At 41.4% G+C, this 19,915-nt stretch overlaps 1 protein-coding gene across 1 annotated transcript in view; it reads right to left on the reverse strand.

Annotated features, from left to right (window-relative positions):
* The window catches only part of TRIQK (triple QxxK/R motif containing), a 188,229-nt gene that overhangs the window by 49,671 nt on the left and 118,643 nt on the right, over window positions 1-19,915 (reverse strand). The window contains exon 3 of the mRNA XM_077493022.1: window positions 17,253-17,338. Coding sequence (XP_077349148.1) covers window positions 17,253-17,338 — 86 coding nt within the window. The remainder of the gene's footprint in view (window positions 1-17,252; window positions 17,339-19,915) is intronic.

A 19,915-nucleotide genomic window follows, 5' to 3' on the forward strand; every position in this document is an offset into this window, starting at 1 on the left:
AACGCTGCTGACACTGATGTCTCCCCTCTCACTGTACCGATCGGTACATAGAGGGGAGGGAGGAACCGGCATCATAACATGACGCCGGTTTGTTTACAAGTGATCGCTCCGTCATTTGACGTGATCATGTGCTAAACAGCCACAATGAGCATCCGTTTACCATGATCCGTGATCCTGTGGACCCGGCGGTCACGGATGCCCTCGTGTGCGCACCCCAGGGGGCACGCGAGAGCGGAATTCTCTTAAGCAACCGCCCTGTAGCCGTCATTCGGCTATGGGCCAGTTGTTAAGTGGTTAATACAGCAATCAGTGCGATTAAAAAATACATTGATTACTGTAAAAATGTCCCTGCCAGTGAAGGGGTTAACACTAGGGGGCAATGAAGGGGTTAACTATGTTCCCTGGAAGGAGATGCTAACTGAAGGGGGGGGGGACTAACTACAGGAAGCGACGGATCGTGGTTCCTAGCTAATAGGAACACACGATTGGTCACTCCCGTCAGAACAGAACAGGGAAGTGTGTCCCTGTTCTGTCATTCCTCTTCAAGATTGCTCGTGGCTGACAGTCTTAGCGACCGTCTGACACAAGCACCGGTACCCCTGCTGTGCAGCAGACGTGCGGACGCCTGCTATCCAGACCTCGCGAGATTGCGTACAGTAACGAGATTTCGCGAAGGGGAGCTGGTCTGGAATCGGTTAAAGTGTTACTAAACCCACAACAGTAAATCAGCCTGTATATGCAGTAAAGCATGCTTGTGGAACCTAATCCTCTTCATTATGAAAAAGGCTGTTTGATCCTATCTTCTTTGATCCTCCCCTTCTTTTACTGCCCCCAATCCATCTGCTGATAGAATAGATCCCTACGTGGCACTCTGCACATGCTCAGTTTGATGTGTATTGCTAAAGAGGTTTTTGTTTTTTTGGAGGGTGAATATGATCAGCACAGGACCAGATGGAGGGTCAGGGGTCATGTAGCCTTATAGGACAGTTAGATGAGAGCTTTAACCAGTGTTCAGCCAGACACGGATAGAAGTCATACGACTGCTATATACTGCTGATGAGAAAAAGTATTTAGTGGTTTATATTTACTAAAAAAAAAAAACCCATGTTCTGTGGGAGACCAGATATAGTGAATGCAGAGTCCTGGGTTTAGCAACACTTTAAGTCTAAGTACTGCTGTACAAGGGAATCTAAAAGATTCATATCAAGACATATTTATGCATTTACACTATCTGCATTTAAAATTATATTTAATAATGTTTTAATATACATACAGTGCCTTTAAAAAGCATTCATACCCCTTGAAATTTTCCACATGTTGTCATGTTTCAACCAAAAAAACTTAAATGTATTTAATTGGGATTTTACGTAATAGACCAACACAAAGTGGCACAGGTCAGGGATAAAGTTGTGGAGAAGTTTAAAGCAGAATCAAGATATAAAAAAAATTAAAAATAAAAATATCCCAAGCTTTGAACATCTTACAAAGCACTGTTCAATCCATCATTCAAAAATGGAAAGAGTATGGCATAACAACTGCAAACCTACCAAGATGTGGCCGCTCACCTAAACAGAGGCTGGGCAAGGAGAGCATTAATCAGAGAACCAGCCCATGGCAACTCTGAAGGAGCTGCAGAAATCCACAGCTCAGGTGGGAGAATCTGTCCACAGGACAACTATTAGTCGTGCACTTCATAAATCTGGCCTTTATGGAAGAGTGGCAAGAAAAAAAAAACATTGTTGAAAGAAATCCATAAGTCCCATTTGCAGTTCGCGAGAAGCCATGTGGGGCACACAGCAAACATGAGGAAGAAGATCCTCTGGTCAGATGAGACCAAAATGTAACTTTTTGGCCTAAAAGCAAAATGTTACGTGTGACCGAAAACTCACCCTGAACACACCATTCCCACTGTAAAACATTGTGGTATCATCATATTGTGAGGATGCTTGTCTTCAGCAGGGACAAAGAAGCTGGTCAGAGTTGATGGGAAGATAGATGGAGCCAAATACAGGGCAATCTTAAAAGAAATTTCAAGTTAGACTTACAGGTAACCAGGGCCATCTTAATAGCATTGTGGGTACCTAGGCAAAGTAATGCACTGGGGCCCCCACAAGCCTGCACTACTGCTCACCAAAATGCAGCCCATTTAAATAAAAGGGTCTGCGCTGCAAATTCCGCACAACTGCAGGGCAGTGTATAGGAGGTCAGAAAGGGGTAAGCCAGTGTTATAAAGGTCAGTCATAGGTAGGGTGATGTGTAGAGGCCAGTCATAGGTAGGGCAGTGTGTAGAGGCCAGTCATAGGTAGGGCAGTGTGTAGAGGCCAGTCATAGGTAGGGCAGTGTGTAGAGGCCAGTCATAGGTAGGGCAGTGTGTAGAGGCCAGTCATAGGTAGGGCAGTGTGTAGAGGCCAGTCATAGGTAGGGCAGTGTGTAGAGGCCAGTCATAGGTAGGGCAGTGTGTAGAGGCCAGTCATAGGTAGGGCAGTGTGTAGAGGCCAGTCATAGCAAAGACTAAATCAGTGGCGTCACTAGGGTAAGCATCACCTGGTACGGTAAAAATGGTGCCACCCCCTATTTTTTGGGTCAGAGGCCCAGCGTTGGAGCTCATTGTGGCGATCAATAAGTAGGGGGGTTGTAGGTTAGACACTTCCTAATGGCTCAGTCTCTAGGAACAGCAAAGGATAATGGCCGACAGGCCCTCTTACCAGACCCAGTGAAACCACAGCAGTGATCCCTCCGGCTGGACAGGGGTACAGTGTGGCTCCCTCTCTGGTGGTGTAGGTACAGGGGGGCTCCCTCTCTGGTGGTGCAGGTACAGGTGTACAACATGGCTCCCTCCTTGGTTATGGTGGTACAGCATGGCTCCCTCTCTGGTGGTGCGGGTACAGGGGTACAGCGTGGCTGCCTCTCTGACTTCCCTCAGCACAGTCCTCTCTCTCTTCTATTAGTAGTCAATTCATCTGCTTTCTTTCAGTGAGGCTAAATCCATTAGGTTTAAAAAGGTTCCCTGGTCAGGGCCTGTAGAACAACTGATAAGTCCCACTTTGGGAAGCCTCTGACCACTGCTGGTCTTAACTGGGTGAGGTCCTTGAAGAATCTACTCACTAAAGGTTCCGATGAGAAGCACAGCAACCTGAACTATGAGGGCACTGACCACCAAACCTTTATCCCCTCCACCTTGCAGGAATTCCAGGACAAAAAAAATATTCTTTGAAAGCGGAGTTCCACCCATTTAAAAGTCAGCAGCTACAAAAAGTGTTTCCAGGATTCAAAAACACCACGCTGACCAGGAACCAGAAGTTGAAAAGCACCAGGTGGACCTGCCCTATACCCTTGCTCTTTGCGGCCGGAAATGACGCCACACACCCGACCCGGAAGTGCCACCTCTTCCTATGCACTGCACAGGACTTGGCCGAGGGCTCTCCCCGGCCCCCAGAATAATGGCAGTGCTCAGCCTTACACTACTGCTGTCCTGTGATGCGGGGAGGCAAGCGGAGGGCCTACGCACACCGCCCATCTGGACAAAGACTAGGCAGCACTCCCAGGCAGTAAAGGCACTCCCCAAGCACAGAAGGGTGAGAGAGCCCACAGGGACCATGCAGCTAGAGGCAAGTGGGAGGATCACAGTCTCCTGGATAAAAAAGAAAAGAAAAAAAAACTGACAGATGAGAATCTTCTGTCTCCCAGGAAACCCATGAAAGATCCTGGCTCCCACTAGCTGGGAGGAAGCTGGGTGGAGGCCTCCTGATTTGATAATGAGGGGTTTCCTGTTGGGGAAGAGCCATGATATTTCTCGAGTGCTGTCCTGAAAGACGTTTTGGGAAAACCTGTTAGAGTCTGCAAAAGACACGAGACTGGGGTGGCGGTTCACCCTCCATCAGGACAACGATCCCAAACATTAGATTGTAGCTCTGGCTGTATGGTTTATAGCAAAGCATATTTATCAGTTGGAATGGCTCAGTCAAAGTCCAGACCTAAATCTAATTGAGAAACTATGGTAAGACTTGAAAATTGCTGTTCACAGACACTCTCCATCCAATCTGACAGAGCTTGAGCTATTTTACAAAGAGGAATGGGCAAAAATGTTACTCTCTACATGTGCAAAGCTGATCGTGACATACCCAAAAAGACTTGCAGCTGTAATTGACTCAGGGGGGGCTGAATACTTTCCACATATTTAGTTGTAAAACATTTTGAAAATGTATCATTTTTGTGCCACTTTGTGTTGTCTATCACATAAACTCCCAATAAAATACATGTACTTTTTGGTTGTAACATGACAAAATGTGGAAGATTCCAAGGGGTATGAATACTTTTTCAAGGCACTGTACCTACATTGTATTATTTTTATATTTTCTTGGAGTTCAGCTTTATAAGGAAAGTACCAGCCAGATCACAAAGATTTCCCAAGAAGTAAACAGTTTCAAGATTTTCCAACAGTCTAAAGCGCTCATTACTCCCCCAGGGCAGCCCTACATGGCCTCAACATTGTATCAGGGGCGATACAACCGTAAAATGTTTTCATTCCAAAGACTATGCAGTATTGAATTAATTTGCTGTTGATCTGTATAGGAACAGCACAACCAAACCTAATATTACTAAATCCAGTTACATACAGAAAAAAAAATACTGTATCCTTGCAGTAATGAATAAAAAAAAGCTGCATTTTATTCAAAATGTACAAGTCTTTTATTCTCTGTTCAGACACCACACAATGTACCTCTACTACTACTATCCTTGCGATGTGACCCTGCTGGGATTTTGCGGCAGAAACGTCCTTCTAAAATGATGCATTATGGGAGGAAAGATTTTTTTTTTTATATTGAACATGCTATTTTGCCTCATTCCTGTTTTACAGCATTGTATTGCGTTGAGAGAATAAAGGCCCTTAGATTTAAAAGTGGTATATTATCTAGAAACAGATTCAAGGATGACAATTAGCAACCAGTTTGTAAACACACATTGTCAAGGTGTAATAATACCACTTCACACATAATTCAGGTGTTATCAGACTTCTCCACCTACTTCTCCTCAATGTCATCTTATGCATTTCCTTCGTTCGCTTTCAAAAGTCAGCGACAGCCTGCATAATACATAAGACCATAAAAGCAAGTACAATAATCCACATCTTCTGCCCGACTTGACTTCTTAAAGGGAACGTATATCTTCTCTATGTTAGACATGTGTGAAATAAAACCAAATTATATTGACTTTCTCGCAATTTAAAGCTGAGGGTTAGGTATGATTTTTCTTACATAGTTCATTTTGGACCAAAGTAATGGGCTTTGGTCAGCCCATTTTGGACCAATGTAAGTTATACCCGACAGATCCCTGTAGAAGCTACAAACCACTGTAGTAGTCACAACAGCATTATTCCTGGTCCCAAGCTGAGTGGCTACCCTTCTGTACAGTATCCACAGGAGGGCTCTCGCTCGGCATTCAGAGTTCTCCGACTGGAAGAGGTGGAAGCAGGACGTTGAGGTCAAGATCTCCACCTTGTCCAATCAAAGAATGCCACACATTCAAGTGGTGATTTACAAAGTGATCTTCAGCTTCTACAGGAATCAATCAGGTATGAGATATGCATGCGCACATTGGTTCAAGCTGGTCGCAATGTAACTAAAGGCAGTCCCCGAGTTACGAACGTCCAACTTGCAAACGACTCCTACTTACAAACGGCAGGTCTCTGCTGTTCTGCACGGCCACTTTTTGACATTGGAAAACATTTGAAAACAAAGTCTGCGCATGCGCGGTTACTTGACAGAACATCAGAAAACAATGTCTCTATCGTTCTGCTCATGCGCGTCCAACTTACGAACATTTTCAACTTAACAAACCGGCAGTCCCTAACCCCTTCGTAACCCTGGGACTGTCTGTATGCAAGAAAAATTTATGCATTGGGATTTAAAAGCATAAAAAGCAAAAATAAATAATATTTCTCATCAGTTCAGCTGCCCAACCATGATCTTCGCTCTCACACAAGTGTGCGGTTACTATTCACTGTTCCTTTTACATGCCATAGCACAGCAGATCTGAACTATGAACAAAACAATCAAACTAATGGACTTGTATGAGCTTTTATTGCTGTGCTGTAACTTGCAACTATGGGGAAGAGGACACTGATTCCCAGTAATCTTACAGCAGATTTGACCCACACAACTATGAATTCTGGGTATATGATTTAGGAGATCTAAACTGCATACTACCATCCGTCACAACTGCAGAAACCAAGGAAACATTTTTTAATAGTCTTCATTTACAGATCAAAAATTCGAACTATAGAATATTTTTGTTTAAACTATTTTAAATTCAAGAAGGCAGCAAAAGCATATATATGGTTATAGTGTATGTACAGCCAAACTATTTTTTTGTAAGGAAGCCATACAAGGCTTGATTTTCTCTTGCTCAGTTTGCAGGCTGAACAAGAACAAATCAATCAACTACCCTATACGCAGTAACAGGCTGTCTAGAAAAACCATTGTCAGTAGGACAGAAGTGAGAGTAAATCTCTCTAAAGCTGGCCGCAGATGAGTCAGTCAGTTTTTTTCGCTCATCCAGCAGGTTGAACAAAAAAATAAAATAAAAAAATGTACCCAATTTTCCTATATGGGAATGGGGAACTCCTCCCGCTGTGTCTGTATTCTGACAGTGTGGAGACTTTCCCGCCATCATAATACACTGATCAGCGCTGCAGACTTCTGTTCAACCACAGTCCCCATACATGGATCCACATTTCCCAGTTCCTGATGAACAGAATCTCAATGTATGTATTGCCAGCTTAGCGGAGCTTCAGATAGTTGAAATCCTTGTCTACTCTGCTCTATTTAAAACTGGGGGGGGGGGGGGGGGGGGAGACTGCTGAGCACCTCTGTTTTCAAACGTCTGTTGTCTACAGCACTCAGTGGCTCAAGCTAAAACTTACACATGGAAATTAATGTATCGGAGTAACGACTCAACCATTATCAGGCTGATTAGTCTGAGGTTTCGTTCAAAGAGCCTTGTGACAGCCTGTTTCTGCTGTACGGATTAATTAGATAACCCATAGTGCTCGGGGAATGCTTTGATGTAGATTTAATGTTATAATGCAAATTGTTTACATTTAAAAAACGCATATAAAAACATCAGGTTAAAAAAGTTATACATTTAAAAAAAAAAAAAAAAAAAAAAAAATGTAAAGTGGGCATGTTTTCTTCTGGTCATTAAGAAGTGATTCCAAGTAGAAAATAGAACTGCATTATCTGTAATAAAACAAACTCATTGTCCAGTTAAAGGCATAAACTAATGTAGCTCTGTAATACACGCGGTGCAAGTATCAAATCTTGCCTTGTTATCAGCCTCTTGCAGTCCCTAGTAAAGCAGAAGTTAGACTAGGGGAGGAAGAAGCAGCACAAGGAGCCAATCGGGTGTGCTGAAGTGCTAGCTGATAGCAAATGAAAACAAAGTGACAGGGAGAAGAGCTCATCTGTCTTCTGCTGCTTCTTTTCAGTGTTCAGCAGGGAAATATCAGCCCCCTTCTTTCTCCTCCTACGAGAAACATCCATTCTGTGTTGCAGAGCTATGTAAATCTCAGGACCGAATGTACATCAGGCAAAACAGATTAAATATCTTTTGTATGTTCCATTGCATGCCTGGAATGCACCAGCAAAATAAAAAAAAGCAAACAAAAAGCAAAAAACAAATAAACAAAAAAAAAAAACAAAAAAAAAAAACACTATTTTGGGGAACAGCTCAGGAGTGTAAAATAAAGCCGGAAACAAAGCAAAAAGAGAGACCATCAAACCAAATTAAAATGAAAGCAACAAGAAAAAGAAACATAGGTTAATGATACATCTTTGAACAGAAAGGCAATTTCCTTTTCCTCATTAAAAACTGACACACGGCACTAACTGCAGAGATTATGTTGTGAAAACATGCTACATCGCATGGTAGTGCCTGATCAAGGTCTGCAGTCAGGAGCAGGAGGAAGGAGTGGAAAAAAAAAAATCACTGTTTCATAATTAGAATAGCAAATACTGGAAGAGACCCAAATCCATCATCTGGGGGCTGAGCAGCTGGTACAGCTTGGTAGTAATACCTTGGCATTTCCTATTAGCTAGAACTTGTAAAAATTGATTTTTCATCTGCCACATACAAGGGAATAGCGCTTCTGTTTTTAACATTTTAATATATATACATACACACACACACACCTAAAAAAAACATGTACACTTGTAGGCAGTGTGTGTCTAGTAAATTTGCTGCCAGTTACATTTGTATGGACTGGTGCTGGACAAGAAAAGACCATCACTGCTTAACCAATTATTTAAAGTTGAACATCAGGCAAATAAAATCATTTAATAAAAGAAACCAGTTATTATACAATTATGATAGATGGCACTGCAGACCTATGGGTGCAAGCTCTAGGACTGTTATCTTTATTTGGACAATTCCTCATGCACATGAGGCCATATAACAAATTACGGGTGCCCATGACACACAATTGCCGTGTACAGCCTACCGTAGTAATGAATTGCTGTATGCAAAAGTTTATGCTACTACCTCTGTAAACCCAGATGTGTGTACAACCCTGGACTCAGTTTGCCTCTAGAGGCATACGTCTTTACGAGTGCATGGGTTTGACTACTTTCCACCTGCATGACGTCATAGGCCAGTGATGGCGAACCTTGGCACTCCAGATGTTTTGGAACTACATTTCCCATGATGCTCAACTGCACTGCAGAGTGCTTGAGCATCATGGGAAATGTAGTTCCAAAACATCAGGGGTGCCATGGTTTGCCATCACTGTCATAGGCTATCGTGGACTTTAAAAGGGACTACTGGTATCGGTAGCTGAAAACAATGGATGATGCCTGTAGCTGCAGGCATCATCCAGACATTTTTTTTCAGCTACTGATTCCCTACACTGTAAAAGCCATCCTAGAGAATAATTAGCCACTGGATTGCTTTTACAGGCAGCCGGAGGGAACATGCCCCACCACCACCACCCATCAGTGCCTCTCCTATTTGAATGGGAAGCCGGAGATCCAATCTGGCGATGGCGCTGGGTTACCACAGAGCTATGACCCTGGAAGGCTGAAAGTGACTTAATTTCCAGCTCTGGCAGATGTAAACACTGCTGTTTTTTCCCCTAGAAAGCAGGAGATCAAGGTTTTATTTCTCATACTTTCCAGGGTAGAGGAGAGATATGGGGTCTTATAGAGCCAAGATGTATTCATTAAGAGGACCTGTCATGCATTATTTCTATTATAAGGGATGTTTACATTTCTTGTGGCAAGAATAAAAATAAAAAAAATTATAATTAAAAAGGGACAGTGTAAAAATAAAATAAAAAGAATAATAATAAAAAAAAAAAGTTTAAAGCGCCCCGTGCGCTTGTGTTTGCACGCACGGCTGTCTTTAAGGCAGGGCAAAAGGGGCAGCTGCTTAGGGCCCATCATTGTTGTGGGGCCCAAAACAGCTCCCTCATACTTGCCAACTATCCCAGTTTAAATTCCCTTATACCTTGAAGTTTTAGTCCCGTGCTGTGTCCCAATATCTCAGTGTGAAGTGCTGCTACTAATGCTTCCCAGCTGTGCCATATTGTGTACAGATGACTCACCTGCAGACCCTGTGTTTACATGTAAATAATCTGCATTGATTATTTAAATAGTGGCTGCATTCATATGTAAATATCTGCAAATTGGTGGCATTCATATGTATATCATGTCCTCAAGGTCATATTCACCATCACCTATACTGATGCTGCCCACTGGGGAGATAAAGGAGCATGCTTGAAAGTCATGCCTGCAACTGTGGTCATTGAGGCTAACATCAGCCTGTTCTGCAAAGGTAAGCAAAATGGTGTGTGTGTGCGTGGGGGGGTGTATAGAGTGCAAGGTGAGCAAGGAGGGGGATGTATAGAGGTAAGGAAGATGGGTGCAAAGATGAGCAGAAGAGGCAGGTAGAGTTAAAGGGGTGGAGGGTTGGAGTTTGAGAGCATGGGGGAGGTTTGGGGTGCAGAGGTTAGCAGGGGTTTTAGGATGCAAAGGTGTATTGACAGGGTGGATAAAGTAGGTCGCATGTAGGGCTGATCTATGCACTAGAAAAGCAGAAGAAAGTCCCTAATGTTTTTTAAAAATCACATGGTTCCACAGCACATGTCAGCAGATGCATGAGGGTGTCATTAACAATTAATGGCACTACTGTGTATTTGCTAAAGGGCACCACATTTCTGTGGTGTCAAGAAAGCGATTTTGCATGCGTTACCGATACACACATGTGAATTCAGGCTAAATGTCTCAGTTACATTGGTGGTCAGTGTAAATCTTCTCATTACATTGGGGCTTGGTGTACAATCCTTTTATTCGCACTAGTGGCCAGTGTGAAGGTCCCCCCTACATGAGTGGTCAGTGTAAATCCCTTCTTACATTGGTAGTTACTGTGAATGCTCCTATTACATTAGTGGTCAGTGTAAACACCTATTACAATGGTGGCCAGTGTTGAAACTCCTCTTTATATTGGTAGTCGGTAAAAAAAAAAAAAAATCAGCATCGCCACTGATCACATCTCTGCTCCCCCCAGCACTGCTACTGATCCCAGGAGTTCTAGGATCCCTAGGAGTTTTTTGTCTATTGATGGGTCCCCTCACCACCCCAGTCCATGGTGTGCAGGCAGTGGGGAGATGATGTATAGTTATCTCTAGCAACCAATCAACAAGCAGAAATCATGTGCTGTAACCTCTAGCAACAAACCAGTGAGCCGTGATGTGTGCTGTAACCTCTAGCAACCAGTCAGTAAGCGGCAATGAAATGCTGTAACCTCTGGCAACCAATAGCAATCACTGCCTGATCTGATTCAGTAAACCGATTTTGAGTCTAGCTGCTATTTATTGTATGTCTCAGAGCAGGTGGAAATCAAAATTGCAGGGGGGGGGCAATCAATAATAAAGAAGGCCCTGCTCACACGCAAAAGCGAACACATACATAGGTCGTGCCCGCATATGTAAACTGTGTTTTCAGTACATGTGAGGTATTGCAACAAACGTTATAGAGAGCAGCAATTCTAGTACTGGACCTCCTGTGTAAACTCTAAACTGATAACCTGTTAAAATATTTTATTCTATCTTTCCATGTGACAACACTGAATAAATGACACTGTTACAATGTAAAGTAGTGAGTGTACAGCTTGTATAACAGTGTAAATTTGCTGTCCTCTCAAAATAACTCAACACACAGCCATCAATGTCTAAACCCCTGGTAACAAAATCGAGTACACCCCTAAGTGAAAATGTCCAAATTGGGCCCAAAGTGTAAATATTTTGTGTGGCCACCATTATTTTCCAGCACCAGAGCTTCACAGGTTGCCACTGGAGTCCTCTTCCATGATGATATCACGGAACTGGTGGATGTTAAAGACCTTGCGCTCCTCCACCTTCCATTTGAGGATGCCCCATAGATACTCAATAGGGTTTAGGTCTGGAGACCTGCTTGGCCAGTCCATCGCCTTTACCATCAGCTACTTTAGCAAGGCAGTGAGCGTCTTGGAGATGTGTTTGAGGTCTTTGTGTTGGACTACTGCCCTGCAGCCCAGTCTCTGAAGAGAGGGGATTATGCTCTGCTTCAGTATGTCACAGTACATTTTGGCATTCATGGTTCCCTTAATGAACTATAGCTCTCCAGTGCCCGCAGCCTCGGGACTTCTAGCCCCTGAGGAATTCCCGAGGTTTGGACGTAACGTACGTATGGGATGAGGTTTTCACGTATATGGCGTCATCCCGCAACCATCTTTGCATCTAAGGATTCTATGATTGTATATGACAGAAACGCGATTCATGGTTATCATGGCCTATAGTGACATTTTTGTAAGTGCAATACTATACATTTTTCTAAATAAATGTGAAGTTTTAAACGAAGAACACTAGAACCGTGTGCTTTTTCTTCCTGCATGTATGCTGTCGGGATTGGAAATCTAATAATCCATCCAAGAGGCATGTGAAGCAGAAGAATTTTGTCTGTATCCCCAGAGAAGGGAAAAACATGGCGAGACCTACTGGTAATGCAAGGGTCACGCCAGTGAGGTCAGAGGATACTCTACAAGGGTGGAGGGTTTACACTTTAAATTGCATGCAACGTTCGTGATTGGAGTGGATTCAAATTGCATATCTTTTTTCTTTTTTTTCCCTTTGATATTTTTGGATATACATTGGACTATTGTTTGTACATACTTTTGAATTGTTTGAACTATTATTATATTTTATATTGTGGTTATTTTTTGTAAGTTGCGCTACATCATTATATATATATATATATATATATATTATATATATATATATATATATTTATATTCGATACAAAGAGATGAAACAAACCCCCCTACATAAGCTGTATCCATTAATCTGCAGTCTAGTCTTCTCCACATCTGTCCAAAATGTATAAAGCTTGCCTAAGCGTCCAGAAAAAAGGGGGCAGAGAGCTGAAATTACACATGGCAGAGTTCAATAATGAGAGCTCTGAGAGCTGACTGGATGGAAGTGTCACACCCCCATTCCACAGCACACAGTAACAGAGCTGAGGATCCCTGCCCTAACACCTTTTTTCTCTTGGCGTCAGGAAAACTTGTCAAAAGTGATTTATGCTGATCGCAAAGGAACAAAGCAGCAGGCAGAAATTACACTTAGTGCTTTTAATTTAGACAAGTACACACTGGAGAGAGATATACTTTGTTCCTATTTTAAGTCTGAGGTTTACAACCACTTTAAAGTACAAAAAAATAAAAATAAAAACTGCTCCGGATACAGGGCTAAGCTTCTATCTTGATACAGCTGGGAAAATTATTATTTGAACCCCTAAATATTTTGTAAGTTTGCCCACTTACAAAAAAATGAAGGGTCTAGAATTGTTATCATATGTGTATTTTAAATGATAGAGACAGGATATCAACCAATACAAAATGTTATAAATTGAGTTGCGGTTCAGTGAGTAAAATAAGTAGTTGATCCCCTACCAAACAACAATAATTCCAGCTCCCATAGACAGGCTATAGTTTGTGCTCATGTGGTACACAGATTAGTCCTGTCAATTTAAAAAGGTGCCGCTAATGACATATCGTTATGTATATAATAGACACCTTTCCACAGAATCTTTCTTCCATTCAAACCTCACGATCATGGTGAAAACCAAAGAGCCGTCAAAGGGTGCAAGGGATAAAATTATAGACCTGCACAAGGCCTGAATGGGCTAGGCCATCAGCAAGAAGCTTGGTGAGAAGGAGACAACTGGAGATATTTGCAAATTGAAGCAATACAAAATAACCAGTCTGGAGCTCCATGCAAGAATTGCCTCATAGGGTAAGGATGATCATGAGAAAAGTCAGGGTTCAGTCCAGAACTACATGGGAGGAGCTTGTGAGTGATCAAGTCAATTGGGACCACAGTCCCCAAACAAACCATTGGTAACCCAAAACATACCACCAAGGCAACAAAGAAGTGTCTCAAGAAGAAGCACATTAAGGTCATGGAGTGACCTAGCCAGTCTTCAGACCATAATCCTATAGAAAATTTATGGAGGGAGCTGAAACTTCAAGTTGACAAGCGTCAAGAAACCCTAAGGATTTAGAGAAGATCTGTAAAGAAGAGTGGTCCAAAATCCCTTCTGAGATGTGTGCAAACCTGGTAACCAAATATAAGAAATGTCTTAGCGCTATGCTTGCTGACAAGGGTTTCTCCACCAATTACCAAGTCATGTTTTGTTTGGGGATCAAATATTTATTTTACTGCAACTCAATTTAAAACATTTGCATCATGTTTTTTTCTGGAATTTTTGTTGATATTTTATCATTTACACCTATGATAAAAGAAAAAATAGACCCTTTGTTCTTTGCAAGTGGGTAAACTTACAAAATCTGCAGGGGATCAAATTATTATTTTCCTCACTGTATGTCTTACTCAGTACCTCTTTTTGACCATAAGATGCCTTCAGTCTTTTTGGTTGAATTAAAAGTAAAAGCAGTGCAATGCTCAATCCCAGAGTACAGTGAGGGGAAAAAAGTATTTTATCCCCTGCTAATGGTGTATGCTTGCCCACTAACAAAGAAATGATCAGTCTATAATTTTAATGGTAGGTTTATTTTAACAGTAAGAGACAGAACAAAAAATATCCAGAAAAACGCATTTCAAATGTGTTATAAATTGATTTGCATTTTAATGAGGGAAATAAGTATTTGATCCCCTAGTAATCAGCAAGATTTCTGGCTCCCAGGTGTCTTCTATTAAGGTAACAAGCTGAGATTAGGAGCACTCTTAACTACTTAAAGACCACCCACTGCAAATGTACTGCAGCAGGGTGGCTCTATTGGGCAAAAGAACGTACCTGTACATTGTTTTGTGCAATAGATACTGTGGACACGTGCCCGCTGTACAGTGGGGGAGGGGGCAATCCACAGGTTCGACGGACCCAATGTCCACTGGCCACCCAAGATCGCTCCATAGAGGGGCAGATCGGGAATTTAAACAAGGCAGATCCCCTTTCTGACAGGGAAGATCTTCTGTTCCTAGTAATCAGGAACAGTGATCTCTGTTCTTCCTGTCAGTCCATCTCCCATACAGTTAGAAAACACTTGCAGAGAACACAGTTAACCCTTTGATTGCCCCTGATGTTAACCCGTTTCCTGTCAGTGTCATTTATACAGTGATCAGTGCGTTATTTTTTTAGCACTGATCACTGTATTGGTGTCAATGGTCCCCAAAAAAAGTGTCGCTTAGGGTCAGATTTGTGCGCCGCAATGTTGCAGTCCCGGGGAAAAAAAAATCCCTAATTCTAACCTATAGTTTGTAGACGCTATAACTTTTGTACAAACCATGCAATATACACTTATTGGGATTTTTTTTTTTACCAAATATATGTGGAAGAATACTAATTGGCCTAAATTGAAGAAGACATTTTTATTTTTTTGGATATGTATTATAGCAGAAAGTAAAAAATAAATATATATATTTTTTCAAAATTGTTGTTTTTTTTGTTTATAGCGCAAACAATAAAAACCGCAGGAGGTGATCAAATGCCACCAAAAGAAACTTTTTGTAAGGGAAAAAAATGACATTGATTTTACTTGGGTACAGCATTGCATACCTGCGCAATTTTCAGTTAAACTATCGCAGTGCCGTATCGCAAAAAATGACCTGGTCATTAAGAAGGTAAATCCTTCCGGGTCTGAAGTGGTTAAAGGGAGTGCTCCTAATTTCAGTTTGTTACCTGAATAAAAGACACCTGTCCACAGAAGAAATCAGATTCCAATCTCTCCACCATGGCCAAGACCAAAAAGCTGTTCAAGAATGTCAAGGACAAGATTGTAGACCTACACAAGGCTGGAATGGGTAACAAGACCATCGCCAAGCAGCTTGGTGAGAGTGACAACAGTTGGTGCGATTATTCGCGAATGGAAGAAACACAAAACTGTCAATCTCCCTCAGAATGAGGCTCCATGCAAGATCTCACCTCGTGGAGTTTCAATGATCATGAGAATGGTGAGGAATTAGCTCAGAACTACACAAGAGAATATTGTCAATGATCTCAAGGCAGCTGGGACCATAGTCACCAAGAAAACAATTGGTACCAGACTATGTCGTGAAGGACTGAAATCCTGTAGCTCCTGCAAGGTCCCCCTGCTTAAGAAAGCACATATAAGTGCCCGTCTAAAATATGTTAATGAGCATCTGAATAATTCAGAGGAGAACTGGGTGAAACTGTTGTAGTAAGATGAGACCAAAATTGAGCTCTTCGGCATCAACTCGCCGTGTTTGAAGGAGAAGAAATGCTGATTATGACCCCAAGAAAACCATTCCCACTGTCAAACATGGAGGTAGAAACATTAGCTCTTTGGGGGTGTTTTTCTGCTAAGGGGACAGGACAACTTCACTGCATCAAAAGGGATGATGGACGGGGCCATGTACCATCAAATCTTGGATGAGAACCTCCTTCCCTCAGCCAGGGCATTGAAAATGGGTCCTGGATGGGTATTCCAGCATGACAATGACCCGAAACACAAGACTAAGGCAACAAAGTAGTGGCTCAAGAAGAAGCACATTAAGGTTCTTAATTTGGCCTAGCCAGTCTCCAGACCTTAAACCCATAGAAAATATGTGGAGTCAGCTGAAGGTTCGAGTTACCAAATATCAGCCTCAAAACCTTAATGACATGGAGAGGATCTGCAAAGAGGAGTGGGAAAAAATCCCTCCTGAGATGTGTGCAAACCTGGTGACCAATTAAAAGAAACGTCTGATTGCCAACAAGGGTTTTGCCACCGAGTACCAAGTCGTGTTTTGTGAAGGGGTCAAATACTTATTTCACTCATTAAAATGCAAATCAATTTATAAAACTTTTTCCAAATGCGTTTTTCTGGATATTTTTGTTGTCTCAGTTCTTTGTCAGTGGGCAAACGTACAAAACCAGCAGGGGATCAAATACGTCTGGAAATGGGCTCATTTATGGGGAAAAAAAAAAACCTCCAAAAGGATAGTGAACACTTTGGATATCAGTTACTGTATGTGGCCATCATTCACCCTTTTTCAATGTCACTTCAATAACCTAGACCTATTTATCATGCTCTGTCAGATTTATCCAGATGTACAGTATGTATGGAAGATCATATTGCACAACTTGCGCTTTGGGTTGGTGTACCTTATTCAATGTAATAATTTCTTGACTTTTAATCTAATTCCTCATCTAATCCATCTCTTTCCAATATCTGCTAAATGGAGGTTCTCAAGATAGAAATATAATACAGTGCCAACCGAAGTCTGAAAGATTCACGCTCCAAGGTTGTTCTTGTTTCAATAATAGGTGAGTCACTGATCGTGATAAACACACACTTGATCCAGACCACTGATTCACAAAGTAGTAAAGCAAGAGTCAGCCCTGGAGCCTTCACCTTTTAAAAGCATATCCGCAATGGCAGGTATCACTTTTCAATCCTGACATGTTCCTTTTTAAATTGGGTTTTGTAGAACTCCTAAACTTCTCATTTGTAGGCTGCATTTAACCAAAATTCTGATTTAATGGCAGCCCTTTAAAGCCTATAATAAGAAGCAGTTAGAGGGTTAATCGATGCCTTAAGTAAAGCAGTAGATGATAAATATTTTAGAAGCAGCCATTCTACTCTGAGTTTGAAGTGTCATAAGCAATCTCTCTCAGAAATCAATATTCACACAGCACATCCTGGGGGAAAAGGGAAGTAGACATGCAGTGAAAGATAATGTGAGCCATCAAATACATGTCTACCTTAATCCCTATTGCTGTTTTCTTGGCTTCTGCTTTTAGTCTTGTTGCTTTTAATACAGGCTTGTTTTTCTTGTAGTCTTGTCTTCCTAAAGTAGAAAAAGCATGAATTATTAATGGAGAAATGTATACTCGTAATTATTTTAGCATTATTGATTTTTGTATTTATTATTAAAAAAAAAAAAAAAAAAAAAAAAAAAACACACAAAGTTAAAGTTTTGCTGCAGCAAATAGATACACAAACTCGGCAGCACAGAATTTTAGACAAGTATGATAAGAAAATACAAATATTATTGTAGTATATTCACGTAAAATGACAGTGGTTCCATCATAGAGCAATGCTGGGTGTCATCCAGCGATATCATTGTAGGTGGGTACCAACATTTGAATTGCTTTCCCACCCCACATTTCAATTGGTTAGTACTGCATGCTGGAACATCCACCTGCAAGATGCCAGACTCGCCATTGCTACTTCCACCACAATGGTGAAGCAAGATTACAATCCACAAAAGTCATCTGTCACCAATTTGTGGTGTTAAAATGTACGTAAACCTAAATTGCGATAACGATTTCCAAGGATTAATCGTGCAGCTCTACACTTGCAGAACTAAGCACATGAAATATTGAGCACTCAAGAGAGCTCTGCCTTTTAGAATCTGGGAAATACTGGCAAGTCCAACCATCCAAGTTCATGGACAGGTTTATGATCAACATGAAATCTGCTTACTGCGGACTATATTTGTTACTTTATTAAGTTATTTATTAAAGAACCACCTGTGGTACAAAGCCTAGCTCAAATAAACAAGGTATTTTAAAAGTAGTTGTGAGAGAATAGATATCCCTTTCATTAATTTAATTGACAATTACATAAATAGTTTCGTTTTGGTTCACATTTTCAAGTACACGCTCACTACCAAATGTGCAAAATCATTTCAAGTAATAAAACCCCAAGTTGAATTGTAGTAGCCCTGACACCCAGAGTTCATCAGAAATAGAATTCTTATCAAATATTGCAAACAATTGCTAAATAGACACCACACATTTCATTAATCCATTCCAGCTGGATAAACCAACAGCTACTCTGTATCATCTGACTAGAAGGGGTGAAGCACATCTAAACTAAAAACTCCAATATTCATTAGTGAGTCCTGGTTCATACTGCAATGCATTGCAAATTGCATGGCCTTCACAAGATCTGCTGTGGGTGTGATTATCTTAACGACACCCCAAAACAGATTTCAAAATGCAGTGCGATTTCCTGAATCGTATCGCATTGGGTATGAACACCCATGCAATGCGATTCGGGGGGGGAGTGTCCTGCAACATTTTGATGTAAATGCGATTACAGCCAGATAAAATGTATGGCTGAAATCATACCGCATAGACATCGCATGTGATGTGCACAGGAACATGGTGTCTGCATCGCACCAGTGTGAACCTAGGCGGAAATGATCAGAAAAGTAAAGTGTATCTATGGTCAAAATGCAAAATCATATATTATCTATTGTATTTCCTTGGCATAGCCAAGGATGAATGCAAGGCATCCTATAAATGACAATGGCCTACTGCAGTCAAGTTCAGGTTTTCTACATGTCTCGCCGTATAGATTCTTCAGAAAGGACCATGAAGATTCTTTGAATATCAAGACCTATACTTTGACAGCTTTAATTGTGCAATGAAAAAAAAGAAAAAAAATACCCATTAGTATATCAAACATCAGAAAAGGTTTATTACATCTGGACTATATCTATGGTGGCGTTAAGAAAGGCAAGAGATATTCCCTAAAACAAAACCAAAGGGCCCTACCTCATGTTGTGAGTTGCTGGCCCACACAAAGCTGATATAAAGTAATGACATTCAACAAAATGCCGCAAACAGTCCAAACACTCAAAAGCAATGCTAGGTCTCCCGTAGGGAGGGGTGAACGGTACTATGTTGTGTACTAATCTGATACAAATATCCTGACAATAAACGTATATAAATTATAGATTAATACTTCAGAACGTATCATAAAACTACACAATCTTTCAGACCAGGATATATTGGTAGTGACAACTCACTTGATAGGGGTTATTAAAAAAGTATATTGAAATTACACTGGGAGCCTCCAATCAAAGGAAGTCAGGAATTGTTTAATAGTAAAAAGAAAAAGAGAAAAAGGGGGAAAAAACCCTTGAAACACACTTTTGGTGGCACTCAAAAAAACAGCAGCACACACACACACGTAATATATTATATATATATATATATATATATATATATATATATATGACACATACACACACACACACATGCCTCAATGTTGAGGAAGTAAGGTAAAAAGGATGGAGAACTTCCATATGTTGAATGCACCATACCCATACAAGTCCAATGGAAGAAGATGGGACTGCAAAGATTTCTGAAAAACCGCCAAGCGTCACGCCATGATGATGCCCCGTGGGGCGGCCATGCCATGCAGCATTCCTGGGTGCATGTGCACAAAAGTCATGTCTGTGCAGCGTCCGGATGGATACGCCCACTTGGGATGGAGAATGTCAAAAGTCCAACCGAACATGCCAGAAGTCATAGGTGCAAATAGGAGGCCCACATGGAGCACTCATGCGTAGACACCCTTGGGTTTCCGTACAGGGACCCAGGAACATCTTCGCAAGAGAGACACAGATGCG

The sequence above is a fragment of the Lithobates pipiens genome, unplaced genomic scaffold, assembly GCF_037356315.1.
Source record: "Lithobates pipiens isolate NorthernLeopardFrog02 unplaced genomic scaffold, aLitPip1_a1.2 Scaffold_19, whole genome shotgun sequence".
Taxonomy (NCBI): domain Eukaryota; kingdom Metazoa; phylum Chordata; class Amphibia; order Anura; family Ranidae; genus Lithobates; species Lithobates pipiens.